Consider the following 25,704-nt stretch of genomic DNA (forward strand, 5'->3'; position numbering starts at 1 on the left):
AGACACAGACAACAGTATAGTGCCTACCAGAGGGACAGTCTTATTAATTTAAAGAGATGTATGGATTTTAAGGAAAGACATGTGGTTTTCATTTCAACCCTTTGCATCTTTGTGCCACAGGCTGGAGAGGCTTTCTCCGCCCCTCAGCACAATGACCCTTCCGAGCTCTGGGGTCCGAACGGCTTTGCCATTGGCTCAGTCTTTACCTGGGCATTGCTGGCTTTGCCAAGGGATGTCTACACAAACTACATTCAAGCTGTTTTTCAGACATCCATATACTTTCAATGCTGGTTTAAAAGCTAAGAATCACACCAAAAAACTAACTGTCTCACATAAAGACACCAAATAAGGGTTGTTAACAATCTGAAAAAGCCTACATAGTCTTTTCGAGGCGCTGAAGCCCTGCAACTTTCCTGATTTCATAGATCATATCCTGGGAAGACAGAGGCACTAGAATGCAGCCTTTGCCCAGCCAAATGAATCTCCTCTGTAAGCTTTTGTGGTTCTCTATAAAAGGCCTCTAAGCTTCTCCTTTCTTTCTTCAGTAAAATCCTACTTTTATAGTGCCCTTTGCACCTACTTGCATAAAATGAATAACCCAACAGTTTAATTTTGCACTATTCTGTCGGTGAGGAAGTGATATAAAGTTGCAGAAGGAAAAAAATAAAACCCTCTCTTGGTGTCCAAAATTAATATATATCAAGTGCAAGGGAAATCTTAATCTTTTTGAAACATTTTTCTAAAATAGATGTTCTTTTATCATATGGCACATCGAGACCGGTTGGAGGGAGGGGATGAGAAAAAAGGCATTTGGTTAACATGCTGCAGAACAGCACTCTCTTTCCCACCTCACTTCAGGCTGTTCTTGAGAGATCTGAACAGTTGTGTAATAATGAAAAATGGGCGATACTTGTGGGGCATTGCCTGCGCTCACACACCTCCGCCCACGCATTCATCATTCTGCAGGTATTGTCAGTGAAAGTTTAATTGCATAAACACTCTGTAACTGTCCTGTCATATTTCTTGTCAGTCTGGATTCTCTCTCCGGGCTCACTATCTCACAAAACTATAATTGAATTGCTACCAAATCACAAGAGTCCCCCCCCTCCCAAATGAAATCTTTATGAATAGAATTTGTTTTCTATCAGCAGATTTGACAAATTGTGCCAGAGGAAGGGCCCTGGTGATAATTTTTGAGTTTATTCTCAATCTAGCTATTTGCTGAATGCTCTTATCTATTTTTAAAAAATTTTAAAGCCCCGGTGGGGGGATGGGGCGGAGCATCCAACAATCCGAAGGGGCTCTGTGGCAATAATTCCGAAGCCAGTGGAAAAACGGGAAGATTATCTCTGCCCTACTGTAAAGCGGTACCATCGGTAAATGAAAAACATGCAGATTAATTCAGAATTAAGCATGGGATCCGTCAGAGATAAGATTTCAGCAAACTATGTCAATTCTTAGTTATGAGGTATTAAGTACCCAATTTAGTCAAGTGTTTATTCCATTAAACCTTCACTTCATTTCTCCTTGCACCAAACCTCTCGGTGATCATTACTCATGTAGGAGCTCTGAGCAGCCTGATTCCTTTGACAGAGTTTTAGGACCATGAACAAATGAAAATTAATCAAAGGCATGACATGCGATTTACTAAATATGTGATCATGAAATTTTCATGCATTTACAACATTGTCAAAGTACTAATAGTTTCCCCAAACAAATAAACCAGAATGTATCAGATGTGGAATAAGGCTTATCTTTTGTTTCGTCTTTGTTTCATTTTATGCTCTGGTAAGCCGCATCCCCACTCCTGTTTCACAATACGGACTCTCAGCAAAGGCCTGAATACCAGCCATTCTCTTAAAATTCTAATGGTGGTGTGGGCATGAAACATGGCTCCTGGCAAATAACTCTTAAATGGGACTAGGCTTCACCCAGATTGACAACTGTCTGATTGTTTATGTTTTTAAAATGTGCTTATCAAAAGCATGTAGGATTGATGGGTGTTTGTAGATGAAGTTATGTTTTTGCAACAGACTTAATTTAGGACTAAGGTTAAGGCTTAGGATAAATGAGTGCATTAGATGATTAAAGAACATTTGTCTTGTGGGACATTTAAGTCATTTATTTATGACACTTAAAAACAAGCTAGGAAAGAAAGCACCATGGGTTTAACGAATCAGCTTTATACAAATGTTAAACTAAAACTAATGACTTTTTTAATGGAACTTCAAGATATGTCAGTTTACTAAATATCCAGAGGCAGAATCAAATGTGCCGTGAAATAAACATGATGAAAAATATTGGAATTTTTAAAAATTACTCAATGCTACGTATATGTGTGTCTATATTCCCACATGGAACTTCTTCCAAGAGTTTTTTTTTTTTAATTGCATTGCTTTCCATATTGAGGATCGAGGTCTTCGGCCCCTCTTCAAAGCGCTCTTTTATTTTAGATAGTAGAAAGAGGCATTTTGGTGGTAGAGGAATTTGGACTATTGTGCAGCACTGTGCTGGGTATGATAAAATACCTTGTCAGGGGCGACTAGATGGCTCAGGGGATTGGTAATGGGACATATAGAGCCTTTCACCCATAGGTCATTGGCTTGAATTTTGTCCAGGTTGGCAGTGACTAAAAGTCATTAACATCTCATGACTGCTTGGTGGCCTATGGGAAATGAGTTTCTTAATTTATTTATATATGTAGGTCCGTCTATAGCACCTACGGCCAGGGCATCTGGGCATCTCTCTTGCTGTTACAGAAGTGTTCTACCCAATCTGCCAACCCCCTATCTATGTAATAAGGAGATGGCTGGACACAGGAGAGGAGACTTTTAATTCTCTGTGACTCACCAATTTTACCATTGCTCTTACTGGTGTTTTTATTTGAAGAGGATGTCCCCGGACAAGTGAGAGGCATTGACAAACAGACTGATATTTTACCAAAGACACAGGACATACTTTAATAAACCATAGAGAGGGGAAGCTTTGAACCCTAGAGAATTTACATCTTTCTATTTTATGATCAATAGGATATGCAATTTTCAAAATTTTCCAGATTTTATTACCAATTGATAAAAAAAAGTAAAAGTGGGCAGATGGTATCATCAATCCTAATTATGTGGAAGCTTGAGGCTTGCATAATTACCTCCTGGCTAACAAATGACCACGAGGTACATTTCTACCCTTTTCTATCACCTTAGTTTCAAGTCATCATTTCTCCCTTATTCAAGGCCTCTTAATAATTCTTCTCCAGGACTACTCACTCACTTCTGAATTAAAGAAATTGCCTTTGGGATGGTTTCTTTTGCTTCCAGTCAACTCTACTCAACACATCCTGCACAGTCTTGCAAAAATAAATGACCAGGTGTTAAGTTCAGTGAACAGAAGTTACTTGTGGATAGGAATCAACTATTCTATAGAGCCGCTTAGGAAGGATGGAGAGTGCCCCAGCTGGTGGTCCAGGTGGAGGTTAGATAACTACTTTAGGTGGCTATTGAGAAGCAGCCTGGTGGAAAGGTTAAGGATGGAAACTGGTGCCAGGCTGCTTGGGTTTAAATTCTAAGCTTTCCACCTGTATGATTTTTCTAAGTTTTTTTAAAAAAAAGGTCCTTTTTTTTTTTTTTTTTTCAGTTCCTTCATCTGTAAAGTGGGAAAAATAATGGTACCTTCTTTATAATATTTTGTGAGAAATGAAAGAGGCAGCACCTATAATGGGCTTAGCAGAGTGCCTGACACCTGACGACCATGCAGTGACTATTAGCAGCTCGGTTGTCTAGGGCATTCAGGGGTCCGTAGGTAGTTGCACAGTGTCACCCTCCCCAAGGGAGGATCCTTCCAAATTCAAAATTTATTTTTGTATGTACAAGTGATCAAATAATGGTTTTATTGGGTCACTGCTCTGTTTAATGAGTTGTCCTAAGAACTTACCATACGAATCTCAGGTGCTTTCCCCTGGCAGTCCTGCTCCTGCAAGATCTGGGCCCACGCACCCGGGCTTCAGTGAGGAAGACAGGGCTCCTTCCTGGCTCCCCAGTGCTGCTGGGATGGGCCTCTGGTGACCATCTCTACCTTTTAGGTTGGTTTTCTGTGGGGCATGCCAGTCAGCCCTCATCAAAGCCACTCACGACAATTAAGCCTTTCTCTGATTTCTTACCCCAATTGCCTTTTTTTTGTGCCTGAAGTGAGATAGCAGCACGATCCCTCCTGTTTTTTTCCTCTGGTTGTTGACTGTGTATAAACCTGATGTGATCAGTTGTCTGAGGGCAGGTGTCACAGCTTCTACCTTTTGGGTTCTCTGTAAGCACCTAGCAAAGTCCTTGAAACAAAACACATCCTAGGGCCACAGTCTGCATTGGTGTGGTGTCAGCCTTTTGCCATCTCCAATTTTGATAGAGGGTCATTTTGAGAAATAAATTACTTAAAACACGCCTATTATTATAATTGGAACGTATAGGTAAAACATAATGAAAACTATTCATATTATCATTAATGTTAATTAGAGTACTTGCATTTGAGTATTTGCAAAAAGTTCTACCTTGAGTAGAAAAAGCTTTGAAAGAGTCGGCACAGTTTCCAAAGCTAGCATTTCCCGAATGTCAGTCAGTAAAGTCAGCCTAGTGTTAATGAAAGGAGGCAACATGGGCCACCTCCGCTGCCAGCCCTTCTCTGCAGCCAGGGAGATCAATAGCCAGAGGAAGTAACATTCCTGAGAACCTATCAGACAGCAGGCATTTTTAAGGCCAAACAAACAAACTCATAAAACCGTTGACAATGTACTTCTAAGTCCCTGACAGTCGTGGTTCATGTATGTCTGGGTATGTCAAGGCAAATTGCTTCCAAAGAAGCAATGTTCCTGGGCTGTTAATTTCAGGGTTGCAGTTTCAAACCTGAGATAGGCTGGCAGGCTGCTAGGAGCAGCAGATTGTAATAGAACCTACCCTACTCGTATACTGTAGCGCCCTGATTGTGGCCATCACACGGCTGCATTGTATTAACACGCTCTCTCCCTCACATGATGGTCAGCTGCTGAAGGCAGGAGCTTCATCTCTGTTTCCTCAGTGCTTCTTACAAGGCCCGACACATGGCAGACATGGACTCAATGGTTACTGAATCCTAGACAATCCCTATTATCCGGTGGGCCTGGGTTTTGAAAGAGAATTCCCTTTGGTTAATAACAAGTAGAGAGAAGATATAGGTTCTTCTCTCTCTCAAGCTGCTTTGTCAGCTCACAATAGTTGGCTGATGTTTCCCATGGGTCCCAAGAAACCCATGATTGTGTTTCATGAGCAGATGCCTCCAGGAGGATGTGGCACCTCCGGGTGGACTCCCTGCTCTTCTTGCTTTTCCTCCATCTCATGACTGCCTTGGGGGGCTGGTTTTGAAAGGAGGCGCCCAGAAAGACTGCAGGGAGCCTGGCCCAGCACTGGCCAAGGTGGAGCAAAGAGCAAATGCAGAGACAATTTGGCTGTGCTCCTGGCCGAGGAGGCAGGCACCTAATGGGACCAAGGGACTCAGGGCTGAATTCTGCCCATAATTAATTCAGATGCCACTGGAGTTTCAATGGAAGGAGGAAGGCAGAGGAATGGATTAGATAGTTTTAGTCCTAAGTGAGAGACTGCATTTTTTAAAAAAGATGTTTTAGTCCAATGAAATACACACAGACAGGGTTAGTCAGGGTTCTCTCTGGACTTCAGAAGCCCCTTGGAGAAAATTCCTCTGGTTTGATTCCTACCAGGGTCCTATCTCCTTTCTCCATCTAGTTCCTAGGTTTCCCATCTACTCTGTCCCTAATTTTGTACCCTTAACTCTAATCTTGGCTGATAAACTAACCTGTGTTTGGGGCAAGCCACTTCGAATTTCCATCACTTTCCCCTCATCTGTAAAATGAGGATAACACACTGACCTGCCCCGGAGGGAAAGGGTGTGAATTAGCTCCTGTGATTAGCAGTTTCTGTGCTCTGCATACATCAGGCTGGAGATGAATGCCAGCCATTATCACAGTGGCCTCAGTACACTTTGCTGCTAAAGTTATACTCAGGATAGAACTGCTTGGCAAAGAGCTGACAACTGGAAGTTGCAAACTTTACACAGAAGCAATATTTCCAGCATTTTCCCCAAGCAATCATGAGTAAATTGCTCACTAGGGGTGGAAATGGTTTCCAGCCAGTTCTGCCTCTTCTGATCTGTGCACCCTGCGAAGCTCAGTCAATGCCAGGTAACCGATCCTTCGCTGGACTGCTCTTTAGTGCAGAAGAATTCAGAATGCTATAATTTGGACAGCGATGAAATTTCTTTGCAGTGCTATGTATTAAAAGCAAATAGCATTTGCTTTGTTCAAGACAAAAGTTACAGAAGTAGAATCTACAATTTTTAATTGTCCAATGACAAAGACCACCACATTTTTTTAGAAAAAACAAAAAACGGGAAAGAACAGGCCATCCATTAACAATTTATCTTGAGTTTCAGTTTAGAAACTCTGAAAATGTACCCCTTATCACTACAGGTAAAGAAAAGTCAAAATTATGACCTGAAAAGCTATATAAAACAACTTAAAAATAATGGGTTTAAAAAATTGATTTTCTAAACCTTCAAAAGGTTTAGGAAAAAATGATACATATAAACTGAGTGAACCTATTTGTATTCTGATAAGAGGTCTGTGTTTCTATTATTGGACAAACCATTTGCTACCCTGTAAATACCACTGTATTCATTTATATAAAAGCTGCACTTTTTGGAGCCACAACCACTGTGTTCTAAATTCTGAAAGAAAACGTTTCAGAATGTCATACAGAACTATGCTGAGCGCCAACATCTTCTCTGCGAACCAGAGGGAGGCTGCCCTTCTGTAGCCACGTGAGTCATCAGCACAGATTCTCACAGGTCAGCGTGTGGAGCAGGGGTCTGCAAACTTTTTAAACGGTCCCTCAGACCGTTGGAGGGCCGGACTATAGTTTAAAAAAAAACTATGAACAAATTCCTATGCACACTGCACATACCTTATTTTGAAGTAAAAAACAAAACAAAAAAAAACGGGAACAAATACAATATTTGTATTTGCATGTGGCCCACGGGCCGTAGTTTGAGGACCCCTGGTGTGGAGCCTCAAAGGATGCCGCTTTGCATTCTGGGAACTGGCCTGGAAGGTCGTAGCTCAGGCACTGGGCCAGCAGAGCCTTGTGGGAAGAAAGAGATTTTACCCTACTTTTCTTTACTTCCCTCAGACAAGGTCCTAAAAGTACAAGGTTGCTTGCAAATGTTCTCATTGTACACAGACAAGCACACTACAGAGCGTGAGCATACACAAGAAGAGGTGACAAGCATGCCTAGGCCTTGCGCAGCAGAAGAGAGCACGGGGAAATATTTATTCCCTTCTGGGGAAGTGATCTTGTTTAGCTTAGCTTGGAATAAAGGTGACATTTAAGAATAGACTACTTCCTGCATGAAAAAATGGTACTGCATCAGGCAGCTTTTTTGAGGCCAAGGAAGCATTCTGAATGTGGCCGGGTTCTCCTTGTAATGGCACTGGCTTATTTTTGGAGCATATATGTCATTTTCATTGAGGGGTGAAAGGTCATTTCTATTTCATTTAAAAATGACAATGATATAGCTAAGGAAAAGAAATCCTATATAATAGAAGCTTAATATGCTAAGTGTACAGTCATTCAGTTGGCCATTCAACCAATCAAAGCGTACTATGCTAATGATATGCTAAGGTCACTCAGCTGCTCACTATGATGTGCACTGACCACCAGGGGGCAGATGCTCCGACCAGTAGGTTAGCTTGCTGCTGGGATCCAGCCGATCAGGACTGAGTGAGATGGGCCAGACACTCCTGGAGCCCTCCTGTGTCTCTCCCTGGCCCCGATGGTGCACTGGTGGGGTCCTTCAGACTGGCCTGCGCCCTCTCACAGTCTGGGACCCCTTGGGGGGGATATTGAAGAGCCAGTTTTGGCCTGACGGTGGAACGACCAGTTGCTATGACGCGCACTGACCACCAGGGGGCAGATGCTCAACGCAGAAGCTGCCCCCTGGTGGTCAGTGCACTCCCACAGGGAGAATGCTGCTCAGCCAGAAGCCGGACTCACAATTGGCGAGCACAGCGGCGGTGTTGGGAGCCTCTCCCACCTCTGTGGCAGCTCTAAGGATGTCCAATTGCTGGCTTACAGACATCCCCCGAGGGCTCCCAGACTGCAAGAGGGTGCAGGCCAGGCTGAGGGACGCCCCGTCCCCACTGCAGTGCACAAATTTTGGGCACCAGGCATCTAGTAATTTTTATAAGTTTCGGATAAAAACTGAGTTTTTATGTCAAACTGATGATCCCTTTGGGTTATGAAAATATTAGTTTTTGCTAGGCTGCTTTCTGACTATGATATGTGACACTTACATGTGCACCTGGGTTCCCAAGAGGCAGCCAGTGTGGGGATGGTGCACATATCTTGACCATTGCTATAGCTGCAGTACAGAGCCATTTCCTATTCAATTCATAAGAGGTAACCATGGTACATTATCTGATGGATTTATCTTTGCTGATATTATATGAATATGGAAAAGAATTCAATGTGTGTTTACAGTTTGATAAACATTCAACATAAATTATACATTTTAATTTCATTTATTTGTTGGGGACTATGGAAAGCAGAAATTTCATCGCATACAAACTGCCACTCAGATTGAAGAATCACCAGTTTCCTGAAAAGGTACACTAATTGCAAGAACAAAATTCATTTCCATCTGAAGTGAGTCACTATGGCTTATAATCAGAGTTTTTAAAAGGCAGCAGTGGTGAGCTGTCCTAGTGACTATACAGTTGTATTTTACACTTCCAGTGGCTTCAACATTGTCATCGAGAATAAATCAAGTGCTAATAAACCTCCTTCCATTTGCCAACTTGAATGTCGTGGTTACCACACTATATCTGAAAGAACTTGGCCTGATCTCTTAGCATTAGCATGCGGAGCAGTCTCCATGATATTATCTTACATATAATGACTCCAAAAATCTCACAGAGATTAATGGTGATAACATAATTCCAAAAAGTTGCCATTCTACATGCAGAAATATATTGGCAGTAAAAACCAGTCACTGTGTGCCTCTCCAGCAGGAGATCTCTCACTTTTCTTTGATTTTTAAAGGCTTCAGATCAATAACTGGAGTGTCATTATTAACAGCTCCCTCAACACCTTGGCCAGCACTAATATTAAATCCATTCCACCTTCTGTTTGACATTTGCAGTACGGCAGAGAGTGCGGTAGATACAGTCACATTGTCTGGGGACTGGGGTTGGATGTGGGGTTAGGAAGATGTTTTCTCCTTGCCTGACTTCTAAATTCAGTTCATTGATAGGAAACTTGAACCAATAATAAGAAGAAAAGAACCCTGCACCCCCAACGACCCTATATTAGGTGGTAGATAATTCACCCACAAAAGTACAAGTGTATCTCATATCTAAGCAGTTTTTCAAACAAAATATTGATCTGAACCTCAGACAGTTTTTTATATTCATCTGTTCCTCTAATTATATCACTTGTGAAAATTGTCTAATGATTTCAGAAGAATAGAGCTCCTGTAGAAACAGGAGCTGATCAAATTGACCGTAGCACAGAGGCATATGTAGAAAAGGCAGATTATTTCCAGCCAGGCAAGTACTCAACTGCTTCAATTTTGCTTGCCTTTAAAATATCCAGGACATACAGTAGGCGAAATAGCATAGAGATCATTCTACTGCAATGATTATCTTCACTCCCCCCTCACTTGCTCCCCCAAACAAGCTAGATCTGGGTGGAACTTAACCTCTATTTTTAGACAGCAAATGGTTAATGGTGTTGCTGTAGTTATCCTTCACCAAAAGTACTGTCTCATACATTTTGCTAAATTGTCTAAATCCTGGTGCAGTATTGATTTCTCCCTCTATGAGCTCGCACCCATTCAATAAGCCGCAAGAACCTCTCGTCCTGACTGAATTCCCTCCAAAGCAGGACTCAGGCACGTGACTCCTGAAAGTGGTCCTATAGCTGGGAACTGATTGTTAGCTGGTGGGAAACAAACCACTGGAGACAGAGAGGAAATTTTATGTTATAGTGAGAAACATGACAGGGAAAGTGAAAAAGCAGGCTACCAGAGCATGTACTCGTATGTTATGCTATTTAAGCAAACAAAGGAACCCCACCACATGACTGTACATGTGTATAGGAGCAGAAACAAACCTGGAAGGATGGACATAGAGTACATACACGGGGTTCTTTGGGTCATGTCATGTTGGTTGCTTTTTGTTTCCTGTATTTCTGGACTTTTTACAACAAGTTGAATTAATTTTATAATTGGAGAAAAATCAACCTGTTTTAGTAAGAAGGAGGAAGGCGTAAAACCAACAATGTTATGAACCTGAGGAATATTACTCTTTGCTGCCAAAACAGGGAGATTTTCAAAGTTCCTCTAGGACAGCGGTTCTCAACCTGTGGGTCGCGACCCCTTAGGCGGTCGAACGACCCTTTCACAGGGGTCGCCTAAATACATCCTGCACATCAGATATTTACATTACAATTCATAACAGTAGCAACATTACAGTTATGAAGTAGCAACAAAAATAATTTTATGGTTGGGTCACAACATGAGGAACTGTATTTAAAGGGCCAGAAGGTTGAGAACCACTGCTCTAGGATTTCTTAAAAGAGCTGCTTTTCTGCTTATTAAGTGTTTAAAAGATACAGCATTGAAATTTAGTAAGAGGGTAGCACTCATAATCCCAAGAGTACAGAATCATTAAGAGTGAGGAAAAGAGTCACGCAGATCCACAAAAAGAAAATGACCCACACAGACATCACTCCCGGAGGCTCTGTGCTCCTCGGGGGGCAGGAGCCTGGGGGACAGCGCACAACAGTCTCCCCCAAGGCACTGGGGCAGCTCCAGACAGGCATACCAGAACCCTTGCACTTTCAATATGGCCACCTATTTATTTTTCATACACCTGCCTTAAGAGTTCCCTAAAAGAAAGATATTACTAAGCTATTAAGAAATGTGCACACATATAAAATATTTATCTGGGTTTGCTGTCCAGTCTACAGATTCTTTTTCCCCTCTCTCATTATCTTTTTTTTAAAATATATATTTTATTGATTTTTTTACAGAGAGAAAGGGAGAGGGATAGAGAGTTAGAAACATTGATGAGAGAGAAACATCAATTCAGCTGCCTCCTGCACACTCCCCACTGGGGATGTGCCCGCAACCAAGGTATATGCCCTTGATCAGAATCGAACCTGGGACCCTTCAGTCCGCAGGCTGATGCTCTATCTACTGAGCCAAACCAGCTAGGGCTCTCTCATTATCTTGAGGCTGGTTGAAGACAAGACAATCAAAGGACTGGCAGTTCAAAGAAAAGGAATTCCGATCATAGCACAGTATCATGCCTCTTAGGCCGGTTTAGTCACTTGCTTCCTTTTATTATTATGCCAAATGTTGTTTAGATTTCAGTCATTTAGTAATGCTACAGTGAACACATCAGGGCTTCTGAAAATTTTCCTACCTACCAGTCCCCTCATTTTCATAATCATCACATATTGATATCCCTTTCCAACCACATTACACTATTATTTCACAAAGAATCTGTGTTTTACCAGAGTTTAAAAGATTATGATGCAACGAAGAACACTCTTCAAAAATGTTCCTCCGCGTTATTAGGAATTAGGAAATCTTGTTAAAATTCTTCCAGCTTTTAAGAAACATAAGCAGCTTTGGGATGTAGTGCCTGACATGAACTTTTAAAGTAATTCCCTTGGAGCAATGATCTGCATTAGTGAGGATATCCAGCTAAAGGGAGCTCCCCACCCCGCTTCTCAGTATTTGAGCAGTCAGTCTAATTGCCTTTTCAAGCCAAAGACTGAAAAGAACCCACACTGCAGACTTTGAAAGCAAAGTGCGTTTACCTTTCTCTAATGGCAGGAGAGACACTCGCCATCAAGGGAGAGAAACCTTCTTACGCGACTGCCGCTAATGAGCCCAGGTTGTTAGAGTGTGCTTAGAAAGCAGAGTTTTTGATTTTCCTAGTTAGCTTGGCTCAAGGAAGCAGGGGAAAGAAACCCATGTAACTTCTCAATCACACCTCAACTGTTCAATGACAGCACAACCTTAAGGGGGATATGCTACTCTAAAACCCAGAATGAAAAGATGCCCGGTGAGGACCGAGGGCTGAATGCACCTAGAGTTGCTTTCTGCCAACTGTGCTTCAGAGAAGGCCCGGGTCTAGCCGAGCTCGATATGCAACCTTAAATCGGTGTGATTTGGACTCTAGCTTAGGATATCCTAGCGGAACTGGTTTACAGGCTGTGGATATTTTCCTCCCGATCAAAGTCTTTTCCGAGTGACAGTCACCCTTAACGTGTTTGTGATTGTGGAGACATCAAGCTCGGTGTGAAGCAGCAGTGTAAGAGGGCTACTAAGAAGACCTAGTTCCACCATAGGTGGTGTTAACAGAAGTACAGCAGCCCGAACGGAGAAAGGCCACAGTCCCTCTGCTTTGTACTCATCAGAATACATCTCAAGGGCCATACTCAGTTCCTATACTCATATTTTTCTAGGGTCACCGCAAACTGAAGCACAGCCAGGGGAGGGTGACTAGGGTGGCGAGAGTCTTAGGAACATGCATCATGGCTGTGGAATTAGGTGGTTGGACCTGGAAAGGAAGGCAGGCAGGAGGAAGGGGCATTTGGGGTAAGTGATTTCATATATTTGAGAGGTTATGATGGGCAGAAAGGAGGAAATCTGAAATGTGGTCTCAGAGGGTAGACCTTGGATTAGAGGGAGAAGCTACAGCAACGTAGACTTCGGCTCCATGTTAGGGGTAATTTCTATTGGAGCTGCTCCCTGAAGGAGTGGGTAGCCTAGTACCCACTTAGCTTCCCATCAGGAGCAAGTTCCAGCAGAGACTGGAAGGTTACCTGTTGGTTTTGCTATAAAGGGATGGCTCCGTAGGTTGGAGGTCAGATGAAAGAATTGTTGACAATCCTACTTAAACTGATAGTTTGTGATTCAGGGAAACAAAGTCCACGTTGCTCAGGCTTTAGTTCACATGACGATTTATAAACTTGAATTCTTACACACTGAGTGATTATCCTGAGCAGCCCAGCCTCCCCTGTCCCAGTCTACATGAAGGAATAGACAACTATGTGCTTGTGCTGCTTCTCCATCTGCCCAGATGTGAACATCCCAATGACTGAAAAAGCAGTTCCCATGATCTCACCGACACATCTATTCAGTAAAGTCAGTGAGCAATGCTATAAGAATATATGACCACACCCCCCAACAAAATTTTCATTTGTAAGTAATAAAGAGCAGTCTTAACTACTATCTTTCTCAGGCGTGGAGCTCACTGGAGAAGGATGCTCACTTGTGGACAGATACTGCCCTACAAGCTGCAGGTGACCCAAACGAGGAAACATGGATTGGTTTTAGATGGAATTAAATTATTTTACAAAAAACGACAACTATGTTTTTTTTCCCTTCTGTGTGAGCAAACATGCTGTGATTATTTATAAGCAGGTCAAATTAAAGTACTTCCTTAGAAGTATGTAGAGTTATTTTAGTGGTAATCTTTAGACCCCCCCCCCGTTTTTATTTCTATAAAAATGCTTTTGTGTAGTGAATCTGTTTTAAAACAGCATATCAAATAAAGTCAAGCATCTTTAGAGTGCAAAAATAATTTCTTAAATAAGCAAATAAAACTTTGCACTTCAAATCAGGCCTTGATTCATTAAAAATCTTAAACTTCTCATGAGAAAAATTAACATTTAAACCAGTGCTGCTTGGCCAATCACTCCACCACACAAGAATATGAAATATCTCCTCTAAAAAAGTACAAAAAGGACAAAACCACAAATGTGGAACTTCAATTAATTTAAAGCCCCAATCAGCAAAGAATAAATCCTTCGCAGATCTAATTACCAGCGCTCTCGGAAGACCCAGGCCGACCAGCCAATCTTCCCCGTGTTTGAACAGCTTGATGAACTAGGGGACTGATGGATATCAAGTCATTTTGTTTAATTTATAAATGGATTTTCCCCTAATACTTAAATTATCATCAGTACAACACAATGAAAATGGGAACATTCTGAATGCAAAGTCTATAAGAGTCCTGGAAGGAATCCCAATGAGGAATGTCACCTCTGTTCATTCCTCTATACAATTGATCTAATTAAATACTGAGGGTAGAAAGCCTGTTTAAAATGTAGCCATTTCTGTTTTCTTTTTAGCCCTAATTTATCTATTCACATCTTTCAAGTACCTTCTGATGCTTACAAAAAAAGAAATTGAGATTTCTGCAAGTCCCTCATACTTTTAATTCTCTGTAAGCTAATATTCAAAAAGACTCTGCTATAGATTTTGCTGAATAATAAATAAATGCATTACATTTAGCCACGGTAACAATAAAAGGAAGAGGGCTCTCCAAATCTGAACCTTTCCCTCCAATAATTTGACAATGAAACTGAAGGCACTAGTGCCTTCTATATTTATTGTTCAACTGAAATCAGATCCCTGGATTATACTTATTAGAATGTCTCCTTATTTTCAAATCTCTTCTTTATTTAATTACTGCCTGGGACAGAAAGCTGCATGGAATTGTTAAATACCATTAAACCTATTTATAATCTCTTCACACTGGCAACTTGTATGCAATCATTGGCAAAGGTCCTGCCCACCAACCCACACGTTGGGATTGCAATTCCCACCTGGCTCGGGGGTCTCTGACTGGGAGGAGGAAGATGCTGAGCTGGCTCCGTCCTCAGTGGTACCCTGGGAGAGGAGACCCCGCCCAGGTGGGAGCTTCATGCCCAGCTGCTCTGCCATCTCCACGTGGTCCCCGGGGTGGACATAGTCAAAGACGCTGCTGCCTGTCAGCTCCACCTACAGGGGGAAGAGAAAGAGTGGGAAAGAGAGGTGTCACAGGCTTTCAATGTCATATTCAGGACCACTGTGATTCAGAGTCTGAGCAGAAAAGGAAAGATACGCGGCCCCCCCGAAACAATCCTGATTCGAAGTCATTATCCTCAAATGCTTAAGGATTCTTGAAATTGAAAGAGAAAGATTTTTTTTCACATGTATTTATTTAGCAATTGTTTAGGAGAGTTTTTTCTCAAACACTGTTGTTTGCATAAAGCCCAAACATCCTGTGAAATGTGGGTGAGTCTGCCTTGAGTTCAGCTGTTTCATCCACGCATCATCAAATGCTCGCATGTTGGGTGTCAGCCGGATGATTGACTGAATTCTCCAGTTTTCTATTGAGAAGTTGGAGCTTTGAATAGAAATAGCCAGAGACAGCAGATGAGTGTTTTCCTTAAAGCACACAGATTCCCAAGATGCGTATTTTTACATATCAGCTTATTTCTATGTAAATTTAAATGGAAGAAGTGCTGCTTACAAATATATGCAAAGGCATAATGTTTTCATTAAATATTACTCATTAGCTCTGTAATCATATGGAGAATTTTCCACGCAAAAAGGTCAGCTGGGGTCTGCAGCAGCCATTTTGTTTTTCTGCTGGTATCAGCTTGTTTTGCCTTCAATCTAATAAAATTCATGGTACAAATCTCCTTGAGGGCTTTAAAATGTTTTATTTTGTAGACTCTTTGTATCAGGCTGAGTCTGAAGGTAGAGAATGAATAGGAAATATCAGAGGGGGCTCAGCCTGAAATGGAGAAACTGCCTATTTCGGTGCTAAGGGGCCAGAAATTGCTGCTAAGGATCGGCCTTACCTCTGTACTCCTCCGATGCTATAGCGCTTCCTTCCTTCCAAGAATAGCAATCATGCTCCTAAACTAGTGTAGTGGGGTTATAGGTACTATGACAGGAAGAGATGGATCAGCAACAGAACAAGAAAAAGCTCTTCCCCGGGTCACTAATGGGTTTCCCGGTCCTCTGCAGTGGCAGGGGCTCGGGCCAGCTATGATGTGCCACAGGAACTGCCAGTTCAGGGTGTCACAGTTTCTCGGTGGATATTTACCTAAAACCCCTTCCTACCTCATCGCCTTTCCTGTGCAATTTGCTTCACGCCTCCGAATTCCACCTGAATGCCTGCACCCTTTCCTGCGAGTAGGAGGGTTGTCACAGAGAGCCAAATCCCAGGGCAATCACTATCCCCAGATCTCCAAGTCCCGGGAAGATGAGCACATCCACGCCAGGCCCTATTTGATTAAAATCTTAACAGGCTACACATCTTCACCATCTATCAATTAACAGAGGTATAGCCAGAAAAACGGGAGGCTAAATTCAGTTTGGTTAATAGCTATTCCTGAAAAAGGCTCGCATAAGTTTTACCGAAAATGAGGTACTTTCTCTCTGCTATTAAATTACACTCTCCTACTGTATTACCCCACTCCTGACTCTATCATTTTACAATAACTATTTCCTCCATTTGATATTGTTACAGAGAGTAAATCAGAATTCATAAGTGATCAGTTCCTACCCTCTGGGAGGGAGGGATTACATGGAAATAATCCCTTTAATGTGCGCCTTGCCTCTAAGCATTTCACACAGCAGTAAATGGGTAAGCTGACTTTGAGCAATTAGGAAATTAAATGAAACTAATAAAATGTGTGTTTTAATATTTCTTGATGGTTATTTTGTTTGGGGATTAGTGAGTATGAGGGAGTCTCTTTTCCATTTTGCATGGAGTCCAAGTGCACCACTTTAATAAATATTTCTGTCACTTTCCTCAAACTCTGAGCCTTTCTCTAATACTGAAATGTAGCTTTTGGCACAGACCATGGATTGTGATAAGATGACAACACAGGTGGGAGATCCAGTAGAATTTTAGGGGTCCTGGTTACTGAATATTCATGTAAGCCGATCGTACGGAGGAGGAGGAGGAGTAGGTCGCTGGCTCCATGGCCTGGTTTGCTTGGATGTGCAGGCATTTCCTTTCCACAAAGTAATGTCCTGAGAACAGCACATCTAGATCAAGACTGCGTCACCATGTGCCATATCGCACTATGGCACAGTGAGCACTTTCTCCGATGATCTCCTAGGATCCTGAGGTCAAGAGACCCCAGAGCCTACTATTAGATAGGAAGGTTGGCACTGAGAATTTGACCCTGTCACAGTCTTTCTGTATATATTGTAGCCAAGGCCACACAGTGTGACCTTGTGTAGGAGAAAGCACAGAATACTTGGAGCCCTAACCTGACTTGAAAATCAGACCATTTTTCTCCTCTGCTGTGTGACCTTAGACAACTCATTTAACTTCTCTGAGCTTCAATTTCCTATTCTGAAAGGCCGCAGTATTGCTGCTCTGCAGGACGCTACTTGGATAGCACCCCCTGGAGTGCCACTCCATGGGTGCAAGGCAGGGCCTGACACCTGGGATGAAAACAAAACTTGCTTTACCTGCCTCAAAGCCTAATTTTGAAAATCCAGTGAAACCATGCACAGAAAATCACTTTGTGAGAAATAAGCAGTACAAGAATGCCTGCTGTTGTTGCTGTTCTTTGGAGGATAAGAATGGATGAAACACAGACATGTATATTCCTGTGTAACTTCGATGAGTTCTGAGGGTTTGTGTGGTCACTTTGGGACATCACTTTAGTCAGAAGGGGTACAGCAGAAGAGATGCATGCTTAGAGCCTCAGCTATAACAATAACCATCTTCACAGCTACCTACCACTACATACAAGTACTTTCCACTCTTTCCTTTGGTCATCATAGCAATTTTTTAAACTGGTATGATCATCCTAATTTTACATCATCATCATCATATCCCATATTCATCTAGCACTTTCAACATTTCTCATGCTGTTTTTCACTTAGTTCAATTTTAGAGCTAGAAGACACTTTTAGAAACATCCATTAATATCCCCTATTTAATAGGCAGAAACTTTATGGTTCTGAGAAATTACAAGGCTTGTTCAAGTTTACCCAAGTGTTTAATGATAGAAGCAGGGCTGTAAGTACACGGACTAACTATCAGTTTACTACTTTTCTCACTAAACCCGTGTCTGGTGTGTTTTCCAGTTTAGTAAACCTACTTAGTGCCTTCTTTTGGCCCAAGAGTCCAATGGCAAAACATCCTTAGCCCAAGGGGACTGCCAGGCTGCCTTCCCTCAGCCTCCTCTCTCCATGGTGCTCAATGTTATCTCCTGAATAAAAGTGAAGGTAAGGAATAGAGGAGCTCAGACTTCCAGTCAAAATGGTGAAGTGGGTAAAAGCTGTGTTTACCTCCTCCCATGGACGCATACAAATTGCAACTAAATTGTAGAAAAACCATCATTCAGAATTACCTAAAGACTACCCAAAGAGAAGTCGCATAACTAAAGACACAAAGAAGCGACACCAAGACAGGGGGGTTTGTGAAACATGTTGGTCCCCCACCCACGGTGTGGTGATTAAGAATTGGGGGGCATAGCTCGGCTACACAGGCCCCCCTCCTAAGGAGTGAGGGCTCCCAAGCCCAGGACTCCAATGCTGGGAAGAAGAGTCCCCTTAACATCTGGAATTACCAGCAGGGATTACATCTGAGTGAGACAGAGGGCTGCTGGAGACCTAGGAGCCCTGTTAAAGGACCTCTTAAAGGTCCTGAGCATAGACTCACTCACTCACAAACTCACTCACTCTAGGCTCCAGCCAGGGGCATCAGCCTGAAAAGTGCCAGCAACATACAGGGAGGGAGGAATTAAATTGACTAGCTGCTGGGCTAGGACAGGAGGGCAGGGCAGCTCTTGTTTTTCTGGAGTTTTACTCTGCTCTTTCACTTGGGACATGTTTGACTGGCAGGTGCAATTGTTCCTTTGTTGAGCTCTCCTCCCACTCAGCTGGCACAGTGCAGGCAGGCACCAAATCTGTGCTGTCCATTAACCTGGCTAACACCCTTTACCCTGCCTGGCGATTCCCTGAGACCCTGCCACAGCCAATTAATGTGCCCAGCCCAAACCTCTTCTGGTGGCTTTTCTACATAAGAAACCTGCCTAGGTTCATGTTGTGCACTTTCCTAAAATTTCTCAACAGTCCACAAACCTTGAACAAGCAGCCGCTGGCCTTGGCATTCTCTGTACTTCTTGCTAGTGGCTCTAAACCCAGCAGAAGAAGTAACCAGTCTCAACTTGCATTGTAACACCCATCAGGTGGCCCTACACCTGGCATAAGTGGTTGCCAGTCTTGGCTTGGAATGTTTCTTCAAGTAAGCAGCAATAAGCCTGAAACAGTGGCAGCTCTTCTCAGCTCACGTGGTGGTGCCCACCAAAGGGTCCCAGGCTTGGCACAGTGGCAGCTAGCCTCAGTTCAAATCACAGCACCTCCCAAATGCCTCTAAGCCCAGCCCAGTAGCTACCAACAGTAGATCACTTAGTAGTTCCTACCAGTTGGCACTGGGCTGAACACAAGTGGCAACTGATCTTGATCTGCACCAGAGCATCACCCAAACAGCTTCACAAATGATCCCCTTGGAAGGTGAACTTCGTTGGCACCAGAACCCAGCTAAAGTGACTCCTGCAATGTGGGGTCATTCCCATTCCCTGCACAACACATCTCTGCTGTAGTCAGGTCTCACAGCCAGTCAGCCTGAAGATCAATCCCACATACTGAGATGCCAAAAATAATCAAGTATAGCCTACAACAGGAGGGCACACACAACCCATGTAAGTGACACCTCTGGAATACCCAGCTCAGGCGAACAGGGAGACTATGTAACCAGGTCCCACAGGACACCTACCACATAGGGCCACTCTACCAAAATTGAGAGGCATAGCAGAGCTACCTAATACATAGGGAAAAACTCAGTCAGCCAAAACGAAGTGACAAAAAAACAAAACACAAAAAACAAAAACATGTCCCAAGTGAAGGAGCAGAGTAAAAATCCAGAAAAAGAACGAAATAAAATGGAGACCAGCATTCTACCAGATAGAGTTCAAAATGCTGGTTAAAAGGATGTTCAGTGAACCTAGGGGAAGAATAGACTCGCTCAGTGAGAATTTCAACAAAGAGACAGAAAACATAAAAAAAAACACTCAGAAGTAAAGACTGTCATAACTGAAATGAAGAATAGATTAGATGAAATCAATAGCAGATTGGATGAAGCAGATGTCATAATCAGTGATTTAGAAGACAAGATAGCAAAAAACACCTATTCAAAAGAGCAAAAAGGAAAAAAAAAGAGTTTTTTTAAAAAAGAGGATAGTTTAAGGGAGCTTTGGGACAACATTAAATGTGACAACATTCACACCATATGGTATCAAAAGTAAAAGAAAGAAAGGGATTAAAAAACTATTTGAAGAAATAATGACTGGAAACTTCCCTAAACTGTTGAAGGAAATAGACACACAAGTCTAGGAAGCACAGAGAGTCACAAATAAGATGAATCCAAGGAGGCCCACATTAACACCCATCATAATTAAAATGCCAAAGGTTAAAGGCAAAGAGAGACATCAAAAGATACCTTGAGACAGGTGAAAACACAATGACCCCAAATTGATGAAACACAGCCAAAGCAATTCTAAGAGGGAAATTCATAGCTATACAGGCCTACCTTAAGAAACAAGAAAAATATCATATAAACAATTTAAAATTACACCTAAAACAATTAGAAAAAGAAGAATAAAACCCAATAAGAAAGAAAACAATAAAGACCAGATTGGAAATAAACAAATGAGAGTCATATATGTATGATCAATCAAGGGATCAATGAAGCCAAGAGCTGGTTCTTTGAAAAACTAAGCAAATTGATGGTTTTTAAACCAGATTCACCAAAAAAATTAAATATGAGAGAGAGTCAGAGAGAGAGAAGACCCACATAAATACGATCAGAAATGAAGAGGAGAAGTGATAAATGACACCACAGAAATACAAAGAATTTTAAGAAAATACTACTGACAGTTATGTGCCAACTAATTGGACAACCTGAAAGAAATTGATTAAGTCCTAGAAACATACAATCTTACAAGACTGAATCAAGAAGAAACAGAAAATCTGAACAGACCAATAACTACTAAAAACTAGAATCAGTAATAATAAACTCCTAACAAATAAATTTTTTGAACAGATGGCTTTACAGGTGAATTTTACCAAACATTCAAAGAAGAAATAACACCTATCCTCAAAGTAGTAAAAAGTGGAGGAGGAAAGGCCCCTAAGCCCATTTTATGAGGCCTGCTTCTAAAACCAGACAAAGGCATTACAAAAAAATTATAGACCAATATTCCTGATGAACATAGATGCAGAAATTCTCAACATAATATTAGTAGACCAAATTCAGCAACATATTAAAAGGGTAATACATCATGATCAAGTGAGATTTATTCCTGGGATGCAAGGTTAATTCAATATACACAAATCAATTAATGTGATACAACACATAAAACTGTGAAAAGCTGAAAGCTATTTCTTTAAGATTAGGAACAAGACAAGGATGCTCACTTTTACCACTTTTATTGAACACAGTATTGGAAGTCCTAGCCAGAGGGATTAGATAAGAAATAGAAATAAAAGGCATCCAAATTCAAAAGGAAGAATTAAAAGTTTAATTAATTGCAGGTAACATGATACTATAGTATACAGATAACCCTAAAGAATCTACAAAAAATATATTAGAACCAATAAATGAATTCATTAAAATAGTAGGATACAAAATTAATATAGGGAATTCAGTTGCATTTTATACACCAATAATGACCTATCAGAAGGATAAATTAAGAAAACAATCCTATTTATAATTGCATCAAAAAGTATAAAATGTGTGGCAATAAAAAGAGGTAAAAGATCTGTATTTAAAAAATTATATGACATTGGAGGAAGAAATAGAAGAAGATACAAATAAATGGAAGCCTATACTGTGCTCATGGATAGGAAGAATTAACATCATTAATTTTTTTATGTCACATCATTAAAATGTCCATACTATCAAAAGCAATCTATAGAGTCAATGCAATCCCTAACAAAATACCAACTGCATTTTTCACAGAACTTGAAGAAATAATCCTAAAATTTATACGGAACCACAAAGACTATGAATAGCCACTCAAATCTGAAAAAAGAGCAAAGTTAGAGATTTCATGCTACCCAACATCCTAGCATACTACAAGGTATAGTAACTATATCAGCATGGTACTGATATAGTTATATAAAAAAGACACATAGATTAATGGAACAGAATAGAGAGCCTAAAAATAAACCAACAACTATATGGCCAATTAATCTATGTCAAAGGAGGCAAGAATATGCAATGGGGTAAAGACAGTCTATTTAATAAATGGTGTTGGGAAAACTGGATACACCCAAAAAATGAAACTAGACCAGTTTCTTACACAATATACAAGAATAAGTTCAAAATGATTTAAAGATGTAAATGTAAGATTTGAAATCATAAAACTAGGAGGAAGCATAGGAAATAAACTCTTTGACATTGTTCTTATTCATATCAGTTTGGATATGTCTACTCAGGCAAGGGAAACAAAAGAAAAAATAAGCAAATGGGACTACATCAAACTAAAACATTTTTGCACAGTGAAAGAAACTATCAACAAAACAAAAAGACAACCTATGAATGGTGGAAGATATTTGCCAATGATACATTCAATAAAGGATTAATATCCAAAATATATAAGGTATTCATACAACTTAACACAGACACACAAGGGAACCAATTAAAAAATGGGCCTAAATAGATATTTCTCCAAAGAGGACATATAGATGACAAATAGACATATGAAAAAAATGCTGAACATCATCAGTCATCAAAGAAATGCAAAATAATACCAATGAGCTATCATTTTCCTCCTGTCACAATGGCTATTATCAATAAACCAACAAACAATTGTTGGTGAGGATGTGGAGAAAAGGGGACCCTTGTGCACTGTTGGTGGAATTACAAATTCTTAACAATCACTATGGAAAACAGTATGATGGTTCCTCAAAAAATTAAAAATAGAACTAGCATATGACCCATTATCCTACTTATGGGTATTTATTTAAAGAAATCCAATACTCTAATTGAAAAGATATATGCACCCTTAAGTTAATCGAAGCATTATTTACAACTAGAGGTCCGATACACGAAATTCGTGCACAGGGGATGGGGGGTGTCCTTCAGCCCAGCCTGCAAGCTCTCCAATCTGGGACATCCCTCTCACAATCCAGGACTGTTGGCTCCAAACTGCTCGCCTGCCTGCCTGATTGCCCATAACTGCTTCTGCCTGCCAGTCTGATCACCCCCTAACCACTCCCCTGCCAGCCTGATTGATGCCTAGCTGCTCCCCTGCCAGCCCGATTGCCACTAACTGCCCTTTCCTGCCGGCCTGGTCACCCCTAACTACCCTCCCCTGCCAGCCTGGTTGCCCCTAACTATCCTCCCTTGCAGGCCTGGTTGCCCCCAACTGCCCTCCCCTGCTGGCCTGGTCACCCCTAACTGCCCTCACTTGTCAGCCTGGCTGTCTCTAACTGCCCTCCCCTGCCAGCCTGGTCACCCCCAACTGCCCTCCCCTGTTGACCGGGTCGCTCCCAACTGCCCTCCCCTGCAGGCCTGGTCACCCCCAACTGCCCTCCCCTGCTGGCCTGGTCACCCCTAACTGCCCTCACTTGCCAGCCTGGTTGTCCCTAACTGCCCTCCCCTGCCAGCCTGGTCACCCCCAACTGCCCTCCCCTGCAGGCCTTATTCCCCCCAACTGCCTCCCCTGCAGGCCTGGTTCCCCCCAACTGCCCTCCCCTATTGGCCTGGTTGCCCCCAACTGCCTCCCCTGCAGACTTGGTTCCCCCCAACTGCCCTTCCCTGCAGTCCTGGTCACCCCCAACTGCCCTCCCTTTCAGGCCTGGTCCCTCCCAACTGCCCTCCCCTGCTGGCCTGATCGCCCACAACTGCCCTCCCCTGCAGGCCATCTTGTGGGGGACATCTTGTGACCACATGGGAGCAGCCATCTTGTGTTGGAGTGATGGTCAATTTGCATATTACCTATTTATTAGATAGGATAGCCAAGACATAGAAGCAACCTAAGTGCCCATTGAAAAATGAGTAAAGAAGTAGTACATACATAAAATGGAGTATTACTCCTCCATAAAAAAAATGAAATCTTGCCATTTGTGACTTGGATGAACCTCAGAGAGTATAGTGCATGAAATTAGACAGAGGAAGAAAAGCATACCAGATGATTTCACTTTTTGTGAAATCTAGATAACAAACAAACCAACAAAAATACAGAAACAAACTGATAGATATAGAGGACAGACTGACGGTTGCCAGAGGAGAGGGGGTTTGGTGGTCTGGGTGAACAATGGGAAGGGTTAATGGTAACCTTTGTAAATGGTAGTTACAAAATAATCATGAGGATGTGAAGTACAACACAGGGCATATAGTCAGTAATCCTATCTAATAAAAGAGAAACATGGTAATTGGCGTACAACCGCTACCCTTCCCATTGGCTAATCAGGGCGATATGCAAATTAACTGCCAGCCAAGATGGCGGTTGGCAGCCAGGCAGCTTGAAACTAACATGAGGCTTGCTTGCTTCACTGACAGAGGAAACCAACGTTCCCTGCCTGCCTTGCAGGCCTCTGAGCCTGCAGTTCGAAACATTTTAACAAATATAGACGCTAAACAAAACCCCAGAAACCTGCTTTCAGCCAGCTGGGATCTCAGAGCTGGAGTCAGAGCAGGAGTTACACATTGTTTCGATTATAGAACCGAAACAAACCAGATACCTACTTTCAGCAGCAGAGGCCTAAGAGCTGGAGCCTCAGAGCTAAAGCTGGCCCAGAATTAAAGAAAAAAAGGAGCGGTTGGGAGCTTCCGTCACCCGCCAGCCTGAAAACAGCCCTCAGCCCCTCACCCAGACTGGCCAGGCACCCCAGTGGGGACCCCCACCCTGAAGGGTGTGTGACCAGCTGCAAACAGCCATCATTTCCTCACCCAGGCTGGCCAGGCATCCCAGTGGGGATGCCCACCCTGATCCAGGACACCCTTCAGGGCAAACCAGCCAGCCCCACCCATGCACCAGGCCTCTGTCCTATACAGTAAAAGGGTAATATGCCTCCCAGCACCTGGATCAGCGGAGCCAAGAGGCCTCCTGGCACCAGGATCAGCGTGACAGGGGGCAGCGCCCAAACCCCCTGATTGCCCTGCGGCTCTGTGTGTGCCAGGGGGCGGGGCCACAACCTCCCTATCCACCCTGCTCTGTTCGTGACAGGGGAAGGCACCCCAACCTCTTGATCAGTCCTGCTCTGTGCCTGATACGGGGGAGCTCCCCAACCTCTGATCATCCTGTGGCTCTGTGTGTGACAGGGTGAGGTGCCGCAACCCTCCCCCCCCCCCCCATGGGCCCTGCTCTGTGTGAGACAGGGTAGAGCCATAACCTCCCCATCAGCCCTGCCCTGAGTGTGAGAGTGGCGGCATCCCAACCCCCTGATTGGCCCTGCTCTGTGGGTGATAGAGGGCGGTGCCCCAACCCCCTGATCCGCCTTGCTGTGTGTGTGACAGGGGGGAGCTCTCCAACCCCCTGATCGACCCTGCTCTGTGAGTGACAGGGTAAGGAGCCCCAACCCCCTTGATGGGCCCTGCTCTGTGCGTGACAGGGGGTGGCGCCGCAACCTCCCCATCGACCCTGCCTTGAGTGTGACAGAGGGTGGTGCCCCAACCCCCCAATCGGCCCTACCCTGAGCATGACTGAGGGTGGCATTGCAACCTCCCGATCCGCCCTGTTCTGTACATGACAGGGGGCGGCGCCCCAACTCCCCAATCAGCCCTGC

At 42.8% G+C, this 25,704-nt stretch overlaps 1 protein-coding gene across 1 annotated transcript in view; it reads right to left on the reverse strand.

Annotated features, from left to right (window-relative positions):
• Positions 1 to 25,704, reverse strand: part of NPAS3 (neuronal PAS domain protein 3) — a 460,871-nt gene that overhangs the window by 105,250 nt on the left and 329,917 nt on the right. Inside the window, exon 3 of the mRNA XM_036339527.1 lies at positions 14,718 to 14,892. Within this exon, the coding sequence (XP_036195420.1) occupies positions 14,718 to 14,835 (118 nt within the window). The 5' untranslated portion in view covers positions 14,836 to 14,892. The remainder of the gene's footprint in view (positions 1 to 14,717; positions 14,893 to 25,704) is intronic.

The sequence above is a fragment of the Myotis myotis genome, unplaced genomic scaffold (genome assembly GCF_014108235.1).
Source record: "Myotis myotis isolate mMyoMyo1 unplaced genomic scaffold, mMyoMyo1.p scaffold_m19_p_1, whole genome shotgun sequence".
NCBI classification, from domain to species: Eukaryota; Metazoa; Chordata; class Mammalia; order Chiroptera; family Vespertilionidae; genus Myotis; species Myotis myotis.